Source organism: Narcine bancroftii, chromosome 1 (assembly GCF_036971445.1).
Source record: "Narcine bancroftii isolate sNarBan1 chromosome 1, sNarBan1.hap1, whole genome shotgun sequence".
NCBI classification, from domain to species: domain Eukaryota; kingdom Metazoa; phylum Chordata; class Chondrichthyes; order Torpediniformes; family Narcinidae; genus Narcine; species Narcine bancroftii.
In genome coordinates this window covers 50,327,775-50,346,419 of record NC_091469.1, presented here as the reverse complement: position 1 = coordinate 50,346,419, position 18,645 = coordinate 50,327,775, and the positions used below count along the sequence as shown (strand labels likewise).

Sequence of the window (18,645 nt, the reverse complement as noted above, 5' to 3'; positions counted from 1 at the left end):
TGATGATGTACATTCCTGTGATTTGAAAGAGATGTCAACAGAAAGAGTGAAACTCAATAGATCCTGGGATGTTGCCCATAGAAAGTTTGGCGGGGGGGGGGGGGACTAGAAACAGCACTATCACCCTGTTACCTTGCTGCATGTAATTGGGATCATGCTGGAATCTTCATTAAAGGATATGAAGACACCTTGAAAATAATGGGGATACCATTTTTGACTAATCTATTAAAGTAGATGAGTGTAATGTGGTACTTTGGATTATCAGAAAACTGAAAGTTGCTGAACAAGATTAGAATAGGTTGAGTCCAACTCTTCGCAATCTTTATCACAAGATCAAACTAAATGGAAATGATAATAAGGATGCAAAGGTGCTTCAAAAGGAAAAAGACAGACAGAGTGGGTAACATGATGGTCAATGGAGTGAGATTTTCTTCTTTGGTAGGCAATTTAGTATTTTTGAAATGATGAGAGATTGGAAAACTTTAATATTCAAAGGCATCTCGGTGTCCTTGTATACAAATCATCAAAAGCTAATATGCAAGTACAAAAAGCCAGTAAAAGCAGGAAGTGATGCAGTGCTCTTAAACACTGCAGGTTTTCAATACAAGAGTAAAATTTTGTTACTGCAATTACATTGGAGCTTGGAGAGACCACATCTTAGCCTTGTGAACAATTCTGTCTCTTTACCAAAAAAGGGAATATTTGGTACAGAGTAAGTGTGGTGAAGATTCACTAGACTGATTCCTGGGACATTTCCATACATAAAGATAGCGAGTAGGTTAGGATCAGAATATATTGTCATGAACAAGTCACAAAATTTGGTGCTTTGTGGCAGCATCAAAGTGTAAACATTCATATAAATTACCTTACAACAAGAAATAAACAAAAATAGTTCTCGAAAAGTAAGTCAGTGTCTTGTTCATTGAATATTCAGGATTCTGAGGGCAGCAGGGAAGAAGCTGTCCTTGTGCCGCTGAGTGCTCAACATTAGGTTCCTATACCTTTTCTCGATGATAGCAGAGTGAAGAGGGCATCACCTCTATAGATGGTGGGTGTCTTTGAGGATAGAGGCTGCTTTTTTAAGACACCACCTCTTGTCAATGTGATCGATGAAGTCTGGTGTCTGTGATGTTGCAGATCAAGTTAACAACCCTCTGGAGTTTATTCTTGTCCTGAGAGTTGGCACCTCCATACTAGGATGCAACTAGCCAGAATCCTCTCCATGGTGCACCTGTAGAAGTTTTCAAGAGTCTTCGATAACATACCAAATTTCCTCAAAAACCTCACAAAGTATAGCTTTCTTTGTGATTCTCTTTCTTTGGCTTGGCTTCGCGGACGAAGATTTATGGAGGGGTAATGTCCACGTCAGCTGCAGGCTCGTTTGTGGCTGACAAGTCCGATGCGGGACAGAGAGACACGGTTGCAGCGGTTGCAAGGGAAAATTGGTGGGTTGGGGTTGGGTGTTGGGTTTTTCCTCCTTTGTCTTTTGTCAGTGAGGTGGGCTCTGCGGTCTTCTTCAAAGGAGGTTGCTGCCCGCTGAACTGTGAGGTACCAAGATGCACGGTTTGAGGCAATATCAGCCCACTGGCGGTGGTCAATGTGGCAGGCACCAAGAGATTTCTTTAGGCAGTCCTTGTACCTCTTCTTTGGTGCACCTCTGTCTCGGTGGCCAGTGGAGAGCTCGCCATATAACACGATCTTGGGAAGGCGATGGTCCTCCATTCTGGAGACGTGACCTACCCAGCGCAGTTTGATCTTCAGCAGCATGGATTTGATGCTGTCAGCCTCTGCCATCTCGAGTACTTCGATGTTGGAGATGAAGTCGCTCCAATGAATGTTGAGGATGGAATGGAGACAACGCTGGTGGAAGCGTTCTAGGAGCCGTAGGTGATGCCGGTAGAGGACCCATGATTCGGAGCCGAACAGGAGCGTGGGTATGACAACGGCTCTGTATATGCTAATCTTTGTGAGATTTTTCAGTTGGTTGTTTTTCCAGACTCTTTTGTGTAGTCTTCCAAAGGTGCTATTTGCCTTGGCGCGTCTGTTGTCTATCTCGTTGTTGATCCTTCCATCCGATGAAATGGTGTAGCCGAGATAGGTAAACTGGTTTTACCTTTGTGATTAGGTATTAAATAAAATCACAAAAAGCAACATACCAAAAAATCCAGAGATATTTCTTCTAAGTAATAAAAGAAGTAAAGAACTTGGACTCGATTTGGATGGAGCACAAAAAAGATTTATTATGATAGCCTTAGCTGTAGCAAAAAAATGTATTATGTCAACCTGGAAATTAGAAGATAGCCTGAGAATACAGCAATGGAACATAGAAATTAATAAATGTATTCAATTGGAAAAAATAACATATAATTTAAGAAATAACATCACAGTATTTAACAAATTTAGGAACCGTACATGGAACACAACAGAGAAGTCTTACCGCGGACCTCCACCGCCTAAAATGACAGAAGGAGAAGAAGACGAAATGAACTGACCCAGTATATAAAAGTAGATGACACAAATTTCTTGTTTATTTTCATTGTGTGATGACATTGTTTAATGGGTTTAATGTATCATATATGTTGAACGTTGAGTGGGTGGGGGGGTGGGGGTGAAGGAGGGAGGGAAGGGAGGGGGGAAAAGGGGAGAAAATGAGACTGTGTATATTCAAGAGAGTAATGTTTGTGTGTATTTTGATCAGTATGGTTCATAGTGTGAAAAATAAAATTTTTATAAAAACATAGAGACTCTAGGACAAATCCTTGTAGAGGTTGACACCCAGGAATTTGAAGTTTTTGACCCTCTCCACTACTCGATGAGGAATGGGTTATGTTCACCTGACTTCATTGTTGGTTTTGCTAACATTGAGCGCAAGGTAGTTGGTGTGAGCTGATCTCTCTCCCTCCTGTACGCTTCCTCATTGCTGTTTGTGATTCTGCCAACAACTGTCCTGTCATCAGCAAATTTAAGTGTTTAGAATGAGGAGTAAACTCTTTGAAACGTTCAAAATTCTATGATGGCTCATCAAGTTAGATACAGAGCAAGTATTCCTGCTGCTCAAGGACCATAATGTGGAGAAATGTCTTTGTGCATAGTATGGGAAAGTTTGGAATGCTCTACGCAAAGAGCTGAAGGGGTTCAATTATTGAATTTACTCATAATTGGGAAAGAAAGATAGTTTTGATTCAAGATGATTTGAGATATGTACAGAGAGACAAGGGATATGATGTGGAAGGTCATCCATGAACTAAACAAGGGGCTAAGCAGGCACTAGGGACCAAATGACTTATCTCTGCTCCTGTTTCTGATGTTCTCATAATAAATTTCACTCTTAATAGTATAAGCATATGCATTGTCCTAACACAAGGAGATTCTAGTCATCTGGAATGTCTGGTGACTAATTCATTGAACAAAAACCTTCTCTGTTGACAGCATGAAAATCCATCACTTTTGCATTCAATAATAAACTCTGCCAACTGTGGTTTGGGAAGACTGGGACGAAGAGGTAGAGAAGGGCCCACAATATAAAACTAGCCCAAATATGGAAAACAGAAAGATGTGATAACAGTTACAAAACTACTGGTGGAATATACTTACTTCAAGGGTATCGTTGGCTTCGGATGGCAAACTACTTTCATATTTGGCCACTGTCACAGCAAGTCCTGTTAAGGCCAGGATGGAATTTCCCTGCACAACTGGGCTGTCCCTGTTAGACAAAGAGGAGATTAACAGGAAATGTACATTTTTAAATAATAATGAGTAGAAATGAGTCATAATGCAAGTTACTTGATTTCCTTGAAAATGTTAAAAGGGGAACTCAAGGATCTGGATCCAGAAAGTTACTGTCACAAACAGGTCACGAAATTTGTTATTTTGTGGCAGCATTATAGATGCAAATATTGCTATAAATTACATTTTTTTAAATTAGTGCAAAAGAAGAGAATGTAAGGTAGAGTCTTTGGTTCATTGTCCATTCGGAAATCTGATGGGAGAGGGGAAGAAGCTGCTTTGTACTGTTGGGTGTTCATCTTCATGCTCTGGTACCTCCTTCCTGATGGTAACAGTGAGAAGTGAGCATGTCCCCGGTGCTGTTAAAATGTCAAATTGTGTCAATTTCTGCAAGTCATGATGTCATTTCAAATTTGCAGATGAATGAATATCCTGAAAACATTCTGATATTGAAATGAGCACCTCTTCAAAACTACGAGAGACTTTTTTTGATACATTTTCATTTTAAAGAACAAATTAGTTCACAAGACATTTTATAACCCGAGAAATAAAAGAGTTAGAGGGAAAGCCAACACGGGCATCCGAAAAGGCATATTGTGTTCAGGTAAGGCAAGCGTAACTTACTTAGATGCTGATTTGACTACATCAGTAAGCATGTCCCTGACCCTGTAGAAGAGAAACAACAAACATAAAATCAAAATCCAAAAACTATAGATACTGCAAATCTGAACCCAAACCAGCAAAAGCTGCAAATACTCTGCAGATAAAGTGGCAATTGTGGGAAGAGAAATGTTTCGGGGGGGGGCGTGGCAAGATGGCGTAGAAGAAAGAGGTGTATTCCACCTTTCCTCAGCTGGATTAATAGATACCCGGATTTAAAAAGCATAAAAGTGGTTAAAAACAATATTTACAGTTGTTTAAATAACAATGATTTATTATGGCAACTAATGTGAAAAAATCTAAATCTCAACTTCAGAAAAAAATTACTAGTGCAGAAGAACTGCCTACCTGCAAAGATGAATCCACGGAATCGTTGTTGGGAGCCTCCAAGCCTCAGAGGACTCCAGCCCATTCAAGTTTGACCTCGGCGCCGATCCTGCAAGATGGCGCCGACACTTTGGTGAGCTCGGCCGTTGCCAACCCGCATTCACGTGAAGCCGTGCGCACGGGCGGCACGGCTGACAAGGGGACCCGTGAACCCACGACCTTGCTGGGCGGCCCAGGGACACACAGTGTAGCGTCAGAGGACGCTCTTGCGCGTCCAGCGGCTTTGCCTGGCTTGCGTGGGGCATCCCGGGTCTGAGAATTGCTAGACAAAGTATGGGCTGTGGGGGAGACCGAACGCCGAAGTCTCGAAGAGTTCAGGGTGCCGGCGTCGGGTGTTCAGACCCGCACCAGTTTAGCTAAAGGATTACGATGACTGAGGAAGAAGAGAACTTACCTTATTGGAATTTGTCCAAGAGGAGGAGTCTGTAGTTAAAGGAGGTAGACCTCAAAAAGTGGAGGTGGAATTTGGAATGGATTCAGTGTTCACTGTTTTGGAAGGGATTGCTTGTCATATGGACAATATCTCAAAACAAATATCAACTCAGATGAATCAGGATTTATGGACATGAAAATAAAAATGAATACCTTGTGTGATGAAATGTCAACTATGAAATAGGAAATGACTGTAGTTAAGAGTGATATTAATAGATGTATAAAATCAGTCAATATTGTGCAAGATAATTTTAAGAAAAATGAAACAGCCTTTTCTAAGTGTCAAAATCAATTGGAATGTAATAGAGAAAAAAATGGAAAAAGTGGAAGGTTCTTTTGTAGATTGGGGGATTCAAAGAAGAGACTTATTGAAGAAGATTGATTCGTTAGAAAATCAAAGCCGAAGGAATAATGTGGAAATAGTTGGTCTTCCAGAAGACATTGAAGGTTCCGATACATAAAATTTTTTAAGCATTGGATCCCAGAGGTGCTGGGTAAAGAGCTTTTTCCTGAAGGCTCGGAATTGGATCGGGCTCATAGAGCTCTGAGAAGAAAACCACTCCCAGGACAAACACCGAGGGCAGCCTTGGTTCTTTGTTTGAAATACCAAGACAGAGAAATGATTCTACATATGGCGGTAGAGAAAGCATGGCAGAGTCAGTCTCCATTAATGGGTCAAAATAAAAGTGCATTTTTTAATGCCGATTTCAGTCAAGTGGTTATTAGAAGACAAAGACAATTTAATATGGCTAAAGATGTTTGTGGTGAAACGGCTACAAGTTTGCTTTTCATTATCCTGCAATTTTGAAGGATTTTTATGGAAATTTTCAATCTCAATTCTTTGAGAATGATCATGATGCTTTGGATTTTGCTAATTCTTTGCCAGAATTGGAAGAAATGTGCATTCTCCCCTGGTGTCTCCTAAGAGGAGGGTAAATGGAAATGGGTATGGAAAGAAAGAAGAGTTGACACAGAGTCTTCTTGATGTTGAAGATCTGAAGCAGTCGTTGGGTTTGGAATCATTAGGTTGAATATATGGATTATATTTGATTGTGTTTAATTAAATAATAAATATGTATCTGGCTGGGGGGGTGGATGACACTGAAAACTTTGATAGTCATCTGTCGCTAGTGGGTTTACCACACCCAGACTTTTAGGGTATTACTACATTTGGGTTTTTTTAAATGTTTCTGTGGTTTATTTTAATTGTTCTTTTTTGAGGGGGGGTTTCTTTCCCTTTTCTTTGAAGAATTATAGAAGGGAGCATTATTTTATAGTGTGTAAATATATTAGTAGTTAAAAAGATGTCTAAAATGAATTTAGTAACTTTTAATGTTCAGGAATTAAATAATCCAATTAAGATAAAGAGAATATTGTCTTATATAAAAAAAATGAAAATTGACATTGGATTTTTACAAGAAACACATCTGACTGATAAAGAACATTTGAAATTTAAAAGAGATTGGGTTGGTCATGTTTTTTCTTCTTTTAATTCTAAGGCAAGAGGAGTAACGATTTTGATTCATAAAAAATTTACCATTTGAATTGGAATCTTCAGAGAGGTATGCTGGCAGAGTATTAAGAGTGAACTGTAAAATTTTTGCTGAATCTTGGACTTTGCTGAATCTTTATGCCCCTAATATAGACGATGAGCAGTTTATTTCAGAAGATTTTTTACTGTTAACTCAAGCTAATGAAAATGTCTTAGTTGGTGGTGATTTTAATTGTGTTCTGAACCCTTTATTGGACAGAAATCCAAAAAGTATAAGGAAATCAAAGATGGCATCACAAATTAATGCGTTAATGAAAGATTTAAATTTGCTGGATATTTGGAGAAAGATTTTTCTTTTTACTCTTCATGACATGATTCGTTTTCTAGAATTGATTTATTTTTGGTATCAGTACATTTACAAGGTAGAGTATTACGAGCTGAATATAAAAGTAGAGTTATATCCGATCATTCATTATTACTTTTTTCTTGTGAAAGTTCAGAGGTAGTACGTCCATCATTTAGATGGAGGTTTAACGTAATGTTATTGAAAAAAACAGAGTTTGTTACTTTTGTTAAAGAGCATATCTCTTTATTTTTGACCGAGAATGTTAATTCTGTGGATAGTCATTTTGTAATATGCGACGCTTTAAAAGCTTATTTGAGGGGGCAGATTATTAGTTATTCTACGAAAGTTAAGAAACAATATATGGCAGTAAGTTTAGAGTTAGAAAATCAGATTGCTGAGTTAGAGAAAGATTTTCAGAAAGGTGTAACAGAAGATAAAAAAAGCCGCATTAGCGAGGCTGAAATTACATTATAATACTTTACAAACTTATCAGTTTGAGCACTTAATTAATCGATCTAAACAACGTTATTATGAGTTGAAGGAAAGAGCATAAGGTACTTGCTTGGCAATTGAAAGCTGAACAGGCATCTCAGACTATTAATGCTGTTAAGAAGAATTCAAAAGTTACATAAACCATAGGAAATTAACGACAGTTTTATTCATTTTATCTAAAATGATATACTTCTGAGGGGGAAACAGGATAATGGTTCTATTGACTCTTACTTATCTAAATTAAAGTTATCAGTATTAGATGGGAATGATGTTCAGGAATTGGAATCTCCATTTACAGATTGTGAAATTAAGGAAGCTATTCAAGAAATGCCTAATGGAAAGTCCCCAGGGGATGATGGAATTTTATAAACTTTATTATGATTATTTCTCTAATGTATTTGGAGAAATGTTGAATCAAGTTACTGAAGATCAGAGGTTACCAGAATCATGTTCGTGCTTTAATAACTGTTATTCCAAAAAAAGATAGAGATCCATTAAAACTGTCTTCATATAGACCTATTTCTTTATTAAAGATAGATTATAAAATTTATAGCAAAAGTATTAACTAATAGACTTGCTAAATATTTACCCAAATTGATACATATTGATCAAACAGGTTTTATTAAGAATAGAAATGCATCAGACAATATATTTGATTAATTATTTTGGTCAACATATACTGAAAGCAACCTAACCAGCATTAGATGCAGAAAAAGCTTTTGATGGAGATGAGTGGGATTTTTTATTTAAAGTGTTAGAGAAATTTAAATTCGGCCATTTTTTTATTGGTTAGGTTAAGGCTTTATATACAAACCTGATTGCTAGGGTGGTGACAAATGGACAGATTTCTTTACCATTTAAATTGACCCATTCAACTCGACAGGGCTGCCCATTGTCACCAGCCTTATTTGCATTGGCTATTGAACTGTTAGCTCAGGCTATTAGACAAAATGAAGAAATTAGAGGGATGGGGGTTAAGAATGAAGAATATAAAATTAACTTATTTGCGGATGATGTGTTGGTATATTTGACGGAACAGAAACGGTCGTTGAAACAATTGCAAGAATGTTTGTTGAAATTTGGAGAATTATCAGGATATAAAGTTAATTGGGATAAAAGTGAAATTTTACTAGTAGGAGTGGGAGATTTTCCTGAATTTAAAACTATTACAAAATTAAGGTGGACAAGTAAAATTAAATATTTAGGTGTGTTTATGGATACTAATTATCAATCATTATATCAATTAAATTATGTGCCTATATTAAGACAGATTAAAGCAGATTTGATTAAGTGGAAAGATCTTCCATTAACTTCGATTGTTCGGGTTAATTGTATGGAAATGAATATTTTTACTCAAATTCAATATTTATTTCAGTTTACTTCCAAAGGGTTTTTTTCAAGATTTGAATAAAGCAGTGAGAGAGTTTTATTAGCTCTTTAGTAAATTAGCTAATTAGTAAATTAGCTCGAGTGGTGTTGCATAGACTTACATGGAAGTATACATTACATACAAGTATGTAACTACAGTCACCACATTTTCAAAATTATTATGAAGTGGCCCAGTTGAAGTTTGTTAGTAGATTGATGGATTTAGATCAGTCTCCTAGCTGGGCTAAAGTGGAGATGGTGTGTATTTCTAGGGTTGAGATACATGAATTTATATTTCGTTCGAATTTGATTTTATTACAGCAATATTATATGCCAATATTGAAAAAATTGTTAAAGATTTGGATTAAAAAAAACAAGGCGTTAGGGTCGAAAGATAAATGATCAATTCTAACTCCATTGCATAATAATCAGCTTAATCCTTTTTCAACGTTTAATAATCATTTATAGATTTGGGACTCTAAAGGTATAAAGACAATACAAGATTGTTTTGAAGAGGGACAATTTCTTTCTTTTAATCAATTGAGAGAAAGAATTGATATACCTGTAAATTCTTTGTTTGCATATTATCAACTTAGAGCTTTGATAAAAGATAATTATGGCAGAGAGATGATTTTACCTACTTTGTCAAAATTTGAATCTTTGATTTCCTCTGTACCAAAAAAGAGTTATATTTCAGTTATGTATAATTTGTTACAAGTTAGTATGGATAAGTCAGATTGGGAGAAATCTAAACTTAAATGGGAGAGTGATTTAGTATTTATTTTTCCCAAAGATGATTAGGCGACTATGTGTTAGGACAATGTAATTAAATTGACTGATATACGATATGGAATGATTAATTATAATTCTTTACATCAATTATATTTGACCCCGGAATAGCTAAAAAAAATATGGATTTAGTAATTGTGATTCTTGTTTTAGATGTGCCTCATGTATTGGAACTTTCCTACATGCCATTTGGACTTGTGTTAAAGTTCAATCATTTTGGCAAGGAACTAAAGTAGTTTTGTAAAAATTATATAATTTTATATTACCATTAGATCCAATGATTTTTTTTGTTGGGAAATTTGTATTTGTTAAGGGGAATGGGATTGGATAAAATTCAAATTGCTTTTGTACGTTTGGTGTTATCAGTAGCGTGTAAATGTTTTGGTAGTACTTGGAAAGATGATACTGAGATTAATATATTATGCTGGAATAATGAATTGAAGGTATGTATTGTCATTGAAAAAATTATTTATAATTTACATGATAATTTTTTTGTTAGTAAGTGGTCTTTTGTTAGTAAGTGCATTTAGATATACTTTGAAATGTTATTAACATTTAGAATATTTTCTTTTTATATATATATATAATTTTTTTTGCTCCCTTTAAGGGAGCTAGCTGAAGGGGTGGGAGGGTGGGGTGGGCATTTTTTTTGTGTTTTTCTTTAAATTTTTAAAATTATTTATTTTGTTATTTGTTTTGTTTTCTATACATATCTTTGTAAAATATTTTTTTGATTATTACTATACTGTGTCATTTTTTTTCTATCTTTTCTGCGTTTTTAAGATAAACTATCAGTTTTGAATTTTCCTTTGTTCTCTGAAGTTGGAAAGAATGGAGATGGTCCGAATACTTTTATTGACCATTATAATAATCATTTTAAGCATTGCTTAATTGTTTTATCATAGATTTTAGTACCACATAAGAAAGTAGAAGGAGTATGTAGTAACTGATAAGCAACTTTAGTACAGACTTTTCTTTGAACGAGTCATAAACAACGATACTCTAGTCCTTCCAAGTAATTATAAAGGACGATAATCACAATATTTAGTTAATAAAAAGGACTATTGACTTGTTAGTCAATGAAAGATGGAATTTAAGACATAGAAATTTGGAAATTGGATTTGGAATTCAGACTGGATCAATTGGGATCTGTTTAGAACATATCGAAGAAGGAGGCATAAAAGTAAACAGCACCAAGACCATCAAGAAGCAGTCAGCTTCAAAGTTCCTTCTATGTATTAATTGCAAGTTAGAACACAAATTGGAGAAACTGTCACTTATCCTATGAAAACTGTTTTGGTTTTGGAGTTATTGTTGTGCACGTTTGATGTCTGAGTGTGATGATCAACTGGATGGATAAGATGGCAGCCGCCACTGAAGCTGCTGTACCCAAGGAGGTTAGTGTTGAGAAGATAAAGAAAAAGGAACTTATTGAAGAACTGTCAAGTCGGAAATTAGAGACAAAGTGACTCTTCAACCAAGACTGAATGAGGAAATAGATACAAAAAAAGGTTACAGCTGCTTGGGATACAGATCCCACAGAATTACTGCAAAAACTATTAATGGAAACTAAGATCAACCACAAGAAATGGCTGAAACTGTGCCACAAGATGGAGGTGAGGAGGATGAGCAATCCAAAATGGAGACAGATCAGATATTAAGGCAACATTTGACGTACAGGACCTAAAAGGACCTAAGGATAGTGTGTTGAATGCTGGAAGCAAGATAAGTAAGAGGAGTTCTTGGTTGGGCTCCAGTATTACAAGTACTGAATCTACACGTGTAAAGATTCAGGCTAATGTGGCAGCTATTGAAGCAAAAAAAAAAGAGTTCCTTTACATTAACTTTGATTTAGAAGAATGAAAGAGATCGTTAAAAAGGCATAAGGAGCAGCAATTGCTTCAAGAGAGATAAGCCTTTGAACACCAAAAGGAGCAGTTAAGGAGCTACTGGAACTGGAAACAGAAACTACTGTTAAACAGGTCAGATTGAAAGCACTAAGAGGCTCAGTGGTACCTGGTGCTCGAAGTAAATTATCTAAAGCATCATGTTTTGAGGAAGGATAACAGAAAAAGAAAGTACTGAATACCAAAGCTGAGCCAGTGCTACAACCACAAAATGTGTTTGGTCCTGAAATAGACAGTTTAAGGCACAGGGCAGAGCCAATAACACAGTTGCAGATGTGCAAGATCCCAACTAATCAGGTTAAGGCAAGGTGACAGATCTCAAACCCCAATGATAACCCCATTGGATAGAGATGAGAGCCAAATGCCATCTTATGTAGGGTCATTCCCAGCACTCCCAGAAGGTATTAGAAATCTGGGTGAACAAAGCAAATTTTCACCCAGGCATGACATGAGATAGCTGCATCATTAGTGCAGTTACAACTCCCTCTTTTCAAGAGGGAGATTCTAGCTTTTGATGGTGTCCCACTTGAATTCCAAGCATTTATGAAAAGCTTTAAACAAAGTATTGAAATTAGGTGTCAAAACTCAGAGAATTGTTAATATTATTTGCAGCAGTTCACTAGTGGGCCACCACAAAATCTTGTAAAGAGTTGCCAACATATGGCTACGAAGGAAGGATTCAAACAGACTAAGTTGCTATTGAAGAAGCTTTTTGGTGAGAAGTATAGAATTTCCACAGCTTATGTACAGAAGGCACTTACATGGTCTAATACAAGTCCGGATAAAGCAGAGAATTTACAAGCTTATGCTCTCTTTCTAAGAGGATGTTGCAACGTCATGACAGTCATGAGAGCTTGACATACCTAATATATTACCCCTCTGGATGAGAGAATTGTGGAGAAACCAAGTTGCTGAAAATTAGAAAAAATGTGATGAGATGGCGACTTTTAAGGATTTGGTGGAGTCCATTGAAGGGCAAGTGGTTGTTGAGGCATATCCAGTGTATGGAACTATCAAAGGTTCTCAAAGAGTAAGTAAAGAAGTTGAGAAGTCCAAATCCTATCCTCAACCAAAATTTTTGAAAAGTACATTTGCCACCTCTCTGACAGTGGCACATAAAGAAATTAAGGAAAAATAAAAATAAAGTTTGCCTGTTGTGCAGAAGCACGATGTGGAAAAGTGTGCACAGATGCATCGTGAGAAAATCACTTTTTTGAAGGAAAATGGAATATGTTTTGGCTGTCTGTATCAAGAACAGACAGCAAAAAAGCCACTCAGCTGTGACATATGTAGTCAAAAGGATCCCAAAATGCTACATCTTTCAGGAAAAGGAAAATACAGAAAAATGACAAATGACAAGAAAAGTAGCAGTTGAAAATAGTGCTGAGGCCTCAGTATTGACAAATGATCTTACTGCGGGCAGTGAAAATAACTGCAAACTTTTAATAGTACCTTTGCAGGTCAAGGCCAAGAAAGGAAGTGCAATTGGACATACTTATGCATTTCTTGACCCAGGAAGCTCTGTGTCTTTTTGCACCATGAGGCTAATGAATAAACTTAATCTTCAAGGAAGAAGTACAAAAATTCCATTGAAAACTAGACATCAAGATAAACACATTGACACCAATGTGTATCGGGCCGAGAGATTGCTGGACTGGATAGTAAAGATTTTTGTGAAATTCCAGGCGTATCCACTCAGAAGATTATGCCTGTGCATAAAGGAAATCCCACATCAGAATGACATTGAACTGTAGATGCATTTGAAAAATGTTCATTTTCACAAAATCAACTCTTGAGTTGCTGATTGATTCAGATGTACCACTAGATATGATAAGGAGTACGGGAAACGAAACTTATGCTGTCAAAACTATGCTTGGTTGGATGATTAATGGACCATTATGGGAAAGAAGAGGTTCAAAATCAATCGGCGATATGTGTCAACAAGCTATCAATAGTGAAGTTTGACAATCTGTGGAAGCAGCAGTTCAAGAATGACACTCATGAGTGCATCATGGATGAGAAGAACCTTCAAGGGAAGACCAGCAGTTCTTGGAATTGGTGTCAAAATCTGCCAAGCTGGTTAATGATCATCACTGCATTGGATTATCTTTGATGAAAAAGTAAATATGTATGCCTGATAATAGAAATGTTATCAAGCAACAAACACTGAATTTAAAGAGAAGATTCAAGATTCATTCTCTCATTCAGACTACACCAAATGCGTGTCAGATATGATATGGAATGTGGTGATGGCAAAAAAAAAGGTACTTACCACACTATGGTGTTTTGCATCCACAAGAAGAAAAAACTTTGTGTGATGTTTGATTTTGGAGCAACCTTTTGGGGGGGGAGGGTTTCACTAAATTCTCATCTCTTACAGGGACCAGATTTGACCAGTACATTGATAGGAGTATTAACTAGATTCTATAAAGAATCTGCCATCATCACTGCAGACAATGAAGCAATGTTCCATCAGTTGAAGGTACCAGATGAAGACCGTAACTTGTTATGACTCCTTTGGTGACCTGATGGAGACTATAATCAGAACATGGTGGAATATAGAATGACAGGGCATCTCTTTGGAGCAAGTTCATCACCAAATTGTGTGAATTTTGTTCTTAGGAAAGGTGCTGTGGACAATATGGAACAATTTAGCTCTCAAGCTGTAAGCACTGTCAGGAATGACTTTTATGTATATTAATGACTCACTTCTGTAGCTAAAGTCAAAGAAGCAATAGCTCTTCATCATGAGTTAAGAACAATCTGTAATAAAGGAGGTTTTTTACTTATCTAGTGGACAAGTAACAGGTCCCAGATATTAGCTTCCATACCTGAAAGGACAGGGTGAAAGAAATGAAGAATTTGGACTTAGACCATGACGACTTTCCTGTTTTTATGTTCAAAATAATTTTGAAGGACCGACCTCTCACAAAGAAGGGGTATTCTATCAACTCTCAGTTCGATATATGATCCTCTAGGAATTTTGGCACCAGTTGTCTTAATTTCCAAGAAGATCCTACAAGATTTGTGTAGGAAGAAGATTTGTTGGGATGAAAAGATACCAGAATTCAGTGTACAAAAATGGACGTGTTGAATGCAGGATCTTTGGAAGATGGAAGACTTCAAGATTGTCAGATGGTTAAAACCCACAAATTTTGGAATTATTATATCTGCTCAATTGCATCATTTTGCAGATGCATGTGAAAACGGTTATTGAACTTCAAGATTGTCAGATGGTTAAAACCCACAAATTTTGGAATTGTTATATCTGTTCAATTGCATCATTTTGCAGATGCATGTGAAAACGGTTATTGAACTGTATGATAACAAATATCACGTACATTGTGGATTTGCTTTGGGAAAAGCCAGAGTGGCTCCATTGAAACCAGCCACTATTCCACGAATGTAGTTGATGGCTGCAACCATGGTGAGCAGAATGAACACAATGTTGAAGAAAGAGTTGCAGATGAAACTAACAGACTCCATATTTTGGACTGAGAGCACCTCTCTGCTCAAATACATCAACAATAAAACCACAGGGTTTCAAACTTTTGTGGCTAATAGAATCACTAAAATTGTTAAGGTCTCATGTTCATAGTGGAAATATGTTAACACAGATAATAATCCTGGTGATCTGGCTTCCAGAGGTTTGAAAATCAAGTATTTCCTGAAGAATGAAATGTGGACACCAGGGCTTCCATTTTTTCTACAACCTCAAAAGGAGTGGCCTCAAAATCTTGATAAATTAAAAGAAATTTTACCAGAAGACCCTGAAATCAAAAGAGAAGACCCTGAAAACAGGAGTAAAACTGCAAATGCTGTTCAGGTAATATCTGAACAAATAGATTCTGCTACCCATTTGATCCATTATTTCTAATTGTAGAATCGTTTGAAAAAAAAAGTGGAAAATGGGAATGAATGACATGGAACATTCAGCACACAAAATTCCTGGTTGATAGGGACAATTGTTGATACCATCCAGGACAAAAAAGGAGTTGTACGTAAAGTTCAGATTAAGACTAAAACTGGTTTTCTAAACAGGCCAATTGCCAAAATCTGTCTTTTTCAAGAAGCAGGAAGCTTTGATAATTGACTTTCACTTTCTTTTGAATACTTTGTAGCGGCAGCTACACTGCTCCTGCAACAACACACACACAACCAGAAGGGTTGAGCTCAGTGAGCAGACTAGTTTATTGCAGGCTGCTGGGCTGCACTTATACTCCCAGCCCGGACCTGGCTGAAAACCGCGCTGGAGGGTGCTGACGTCACCCGGGCGTCACGTGGTCCCCCAGCACGGGTTCCTGAGCCCCGTGCTGGAAGGAAAGGAAAACCCCAATGGCGCCATTTTGGCTGGCTGCCCCGCCGCGTGGCTTACAAGCGGAGCCGGTTCGCCTGCCTCGCAGTGAGCCGCCACACAGCCCCCTCCAGAACTGGCAACAATGTCCTTTTTCGCCGGGTAGCCTTGCTTCTTGGACTGGGCAATGACCATGGGCTCGGTGGGATTGAGGTGCGCTGGCTTCAGCCTGTCCATGGTAAACAGCTCCCGCCTGCCACCAATGTCCAGTGTGAATGTTGAGCCGGAACGGTGTACAACCCTGTACGGCCCCACGTACAGTCACTGCAGAGGTGCCGCGGTCGAGCCCCACTGAACAAAAACGTACTCCGCGGAAAGCAGTTCGCCGGGAATGTGAGATGGGCGGTTGCCATGCCTGGGCGGCGGTGGGAGATCGAATGAGTCCAAGCGTGCTTGAGGTGGGGAAGCAGTTCGTGCAGCAACCGCTGGGGATTGTGAGGTGCGTTGACAAACTCATCAGGTAGTGCCAGCGGCGCACCGTGGACCAGCTCAGCTGATGACACCTGCAGATCTTCCTTGGGAGTGGAGCAGATGCCCAGGAGCTCCCAAGGCAGTTCGTCCGCCCAGTCGGGGCCAGTGAGGCGGGCCATGAGTGCTGACTTAAGGTGGCAGTGCAGACGCTCGACCAGTCCATTGGCCTGTAGGTGGTAGGCCGTGGTGCGGTGTAGCTGGATTCCCAACCTGTTGGGGAGCTGTGCCCAGAGCGCAGATGTGAACTGGGCGTCCCAATCGCTGGTGAGGTGAGCCGGGATGCCGAACAGTGTGACCCAACCATGCAACAGTGCTTGGGAGCAGGAGTCGGTGGAGGCGTCTGGCATTGGGATCGCCTCGGGCCAGTGAGTGGTGGGGTCCACCACCGTAAACAGGTAACGGTTGCCCTGGGAAATGGGTAAGGCCCGACGATGTCCACGTGAATGTGGCTGAACAGTTCCTGGACGTGCTCAAACTCCTGTACTGGCGCCCTGGTGTGCCTGTGCACCTTGGACATCTGGCAATGGGTGCATGTTCTGGCCTAGCCCGTGATCTGCTTCCGAAGCCCATACAATATAACCATATAACCACTTACAGCACAGAACAGGCCAGTTCGGCCCTACTAGTCCATGCCGTAGCAAATCCCCACCCTCCTAGTCCCACTGACCAGCACCCGGTCCATACCCCTCTAGTCCCCTCTTATCCATTTAACGATCCAGTCTTTCCTTACATGTAACCAATGATCCCGCCTCGACCACGTCTGCCGGAAGCTCATTCTACATTCCCACCACCCTCTGCGTAAAGAAATTTCCCCTCATGTTCCCCTTATAATTTTCCCCCTTCGATCATAAACCATGTCCTCTAGTTTGAATCTCCCCCTTTCTTAATTGAAAAAGCCTATCCACATTTACTTTGTCTGTCCCTTTTAAAATCTTAAGCACCTCTATCAAGTCCCCTCTCAATCTTCTACGCTCCAGAGAAAAAAGCCCCAGTCTGCACAACCTTTCCCTGTAACTCAGACCCTGAAATCCTGTCAACAGGATCTGCCACCATCCGGACCGTGGACCTGATGGATGGATGGATGTGAAAGTTCGTGGATGTGACGGAAGACCTGCCTGTGCCACAGTTGCAGAACCACTGGCTGCGGGGTGCCAAAGGAGATATCGCACAGGATAGTGTCTTCGCTCCTTGGAGTCGGGAGGACTTGGAACCGCAGGCCCATGATGGCGGCTTTGAAGGCCCTCGTCTCCTCATCAGATTCCTGGTCCCTGGCGAGCTGGTCGAAGTCAAAGCCTGGCGTCAGCGTGCAGATGGGCGGTCACGAGAGTGCATCGGCAACCACATTGTCCTTCCCCGCCTTGTGCTGAATGTCGGTGGTAAACTCCGACACAAAGGAGAGGTGACGCTGGTGGCGGGCCATCGCGAGCGCCTGGGTGAGGGGTTTGTGTTTGGTGAAGATGGAAAAAGTACTCCCCTCCAAAAATAGCAGAAATGCCGCTCTGCCAGGTACGTGCCCAGTAACTCGCGGTCGAAAGCACTATACTTGCGTTCCGGCGGGCGGAGCAGGCGGCTGAAGAATGCCACCGGCTTCCAATGTCCATTCACCTGCTGCTCCAGGATGGCACTGATGACTGCGGCAGAGGCATCGACAGAGAGTGCCATATGCAGGTCAGTGTGCGGGTGGGCAAGCACGGTGGCCTTCACAAGGGCGTCCTTGGTCGCCTTGAATGTGGCGCAGGCTTCTGGGTTCTAAGCGAGCGTCTTGTATTTGGGCCGCGATGAGGGCGAATAGCGGCTGCATGATGCGTGCAGCACCCAGGATGAAGTGGTTGTAAAGGTTGACCATACCCGTGAACTCCTGCAGCCCCTTGAGGCTGTCCGGGCGTGGGAACTCCCAGATACCGGAAACCTTTGCAGCATCAGGCGTGGCTCCTTCAGCAGTGATGGTATGGCCCAGGAATTGCATGGACTCTTTCCCGAACTGGCACTTGGCCGGGTTAATGGTAAGGCCGAAGTCAGCCAGCCGCGAAAAAAAGGGCACATAGGTGGGCCTTGTGTTGCACCCGGTCCTTGCTGGCAACGAGAATGTAGTCCAAATAAATAAAGACGAAATCCAAGTCCCTGTCCACAGAGTCCATGAGGCGCTGGAAGGTCTGAGCGGCATTCTTGAGCCTGAACGGCATGCGCAGGAATTCAAACAAGCCAAAGGGGGTGATGATGG

The 18,645-nt window shown here is 39.8% G+C and overlaps 1 protein-coding gene across 7 annotated transcripts in view; it reads right to left on the bottom strand.

The window, feature by feature from the left end:
• The window catches only part of focad (focadhesin), a 240,760-nt gene that overhangs the window by 88,276 nt on the left and 133,839 nt on the right, over nucleotides 1-18,645 (bottom strand). For all 7 annotated transcript variants that reach the window (XM_069926741.1, XM_069926735.1, XM_069926745.1 and 4 more), the window contains 2 exons: nucleotides 4,351-4,392; nucleotides 3,595-3,703 (listed from right to left, as the gene is read on the bottom strand). In XM_069926741.1, the coding sequence (XP_069782842.1) occupies nucleotides 3,595-3,703; nucleotides 4,351-4,392 (151 nt within the window). The remainder of the gene's footprint in view (nucleotides 1-3,594; nucleotides 3,704-4,350; nucleotides 4,393-18,645) is intronic.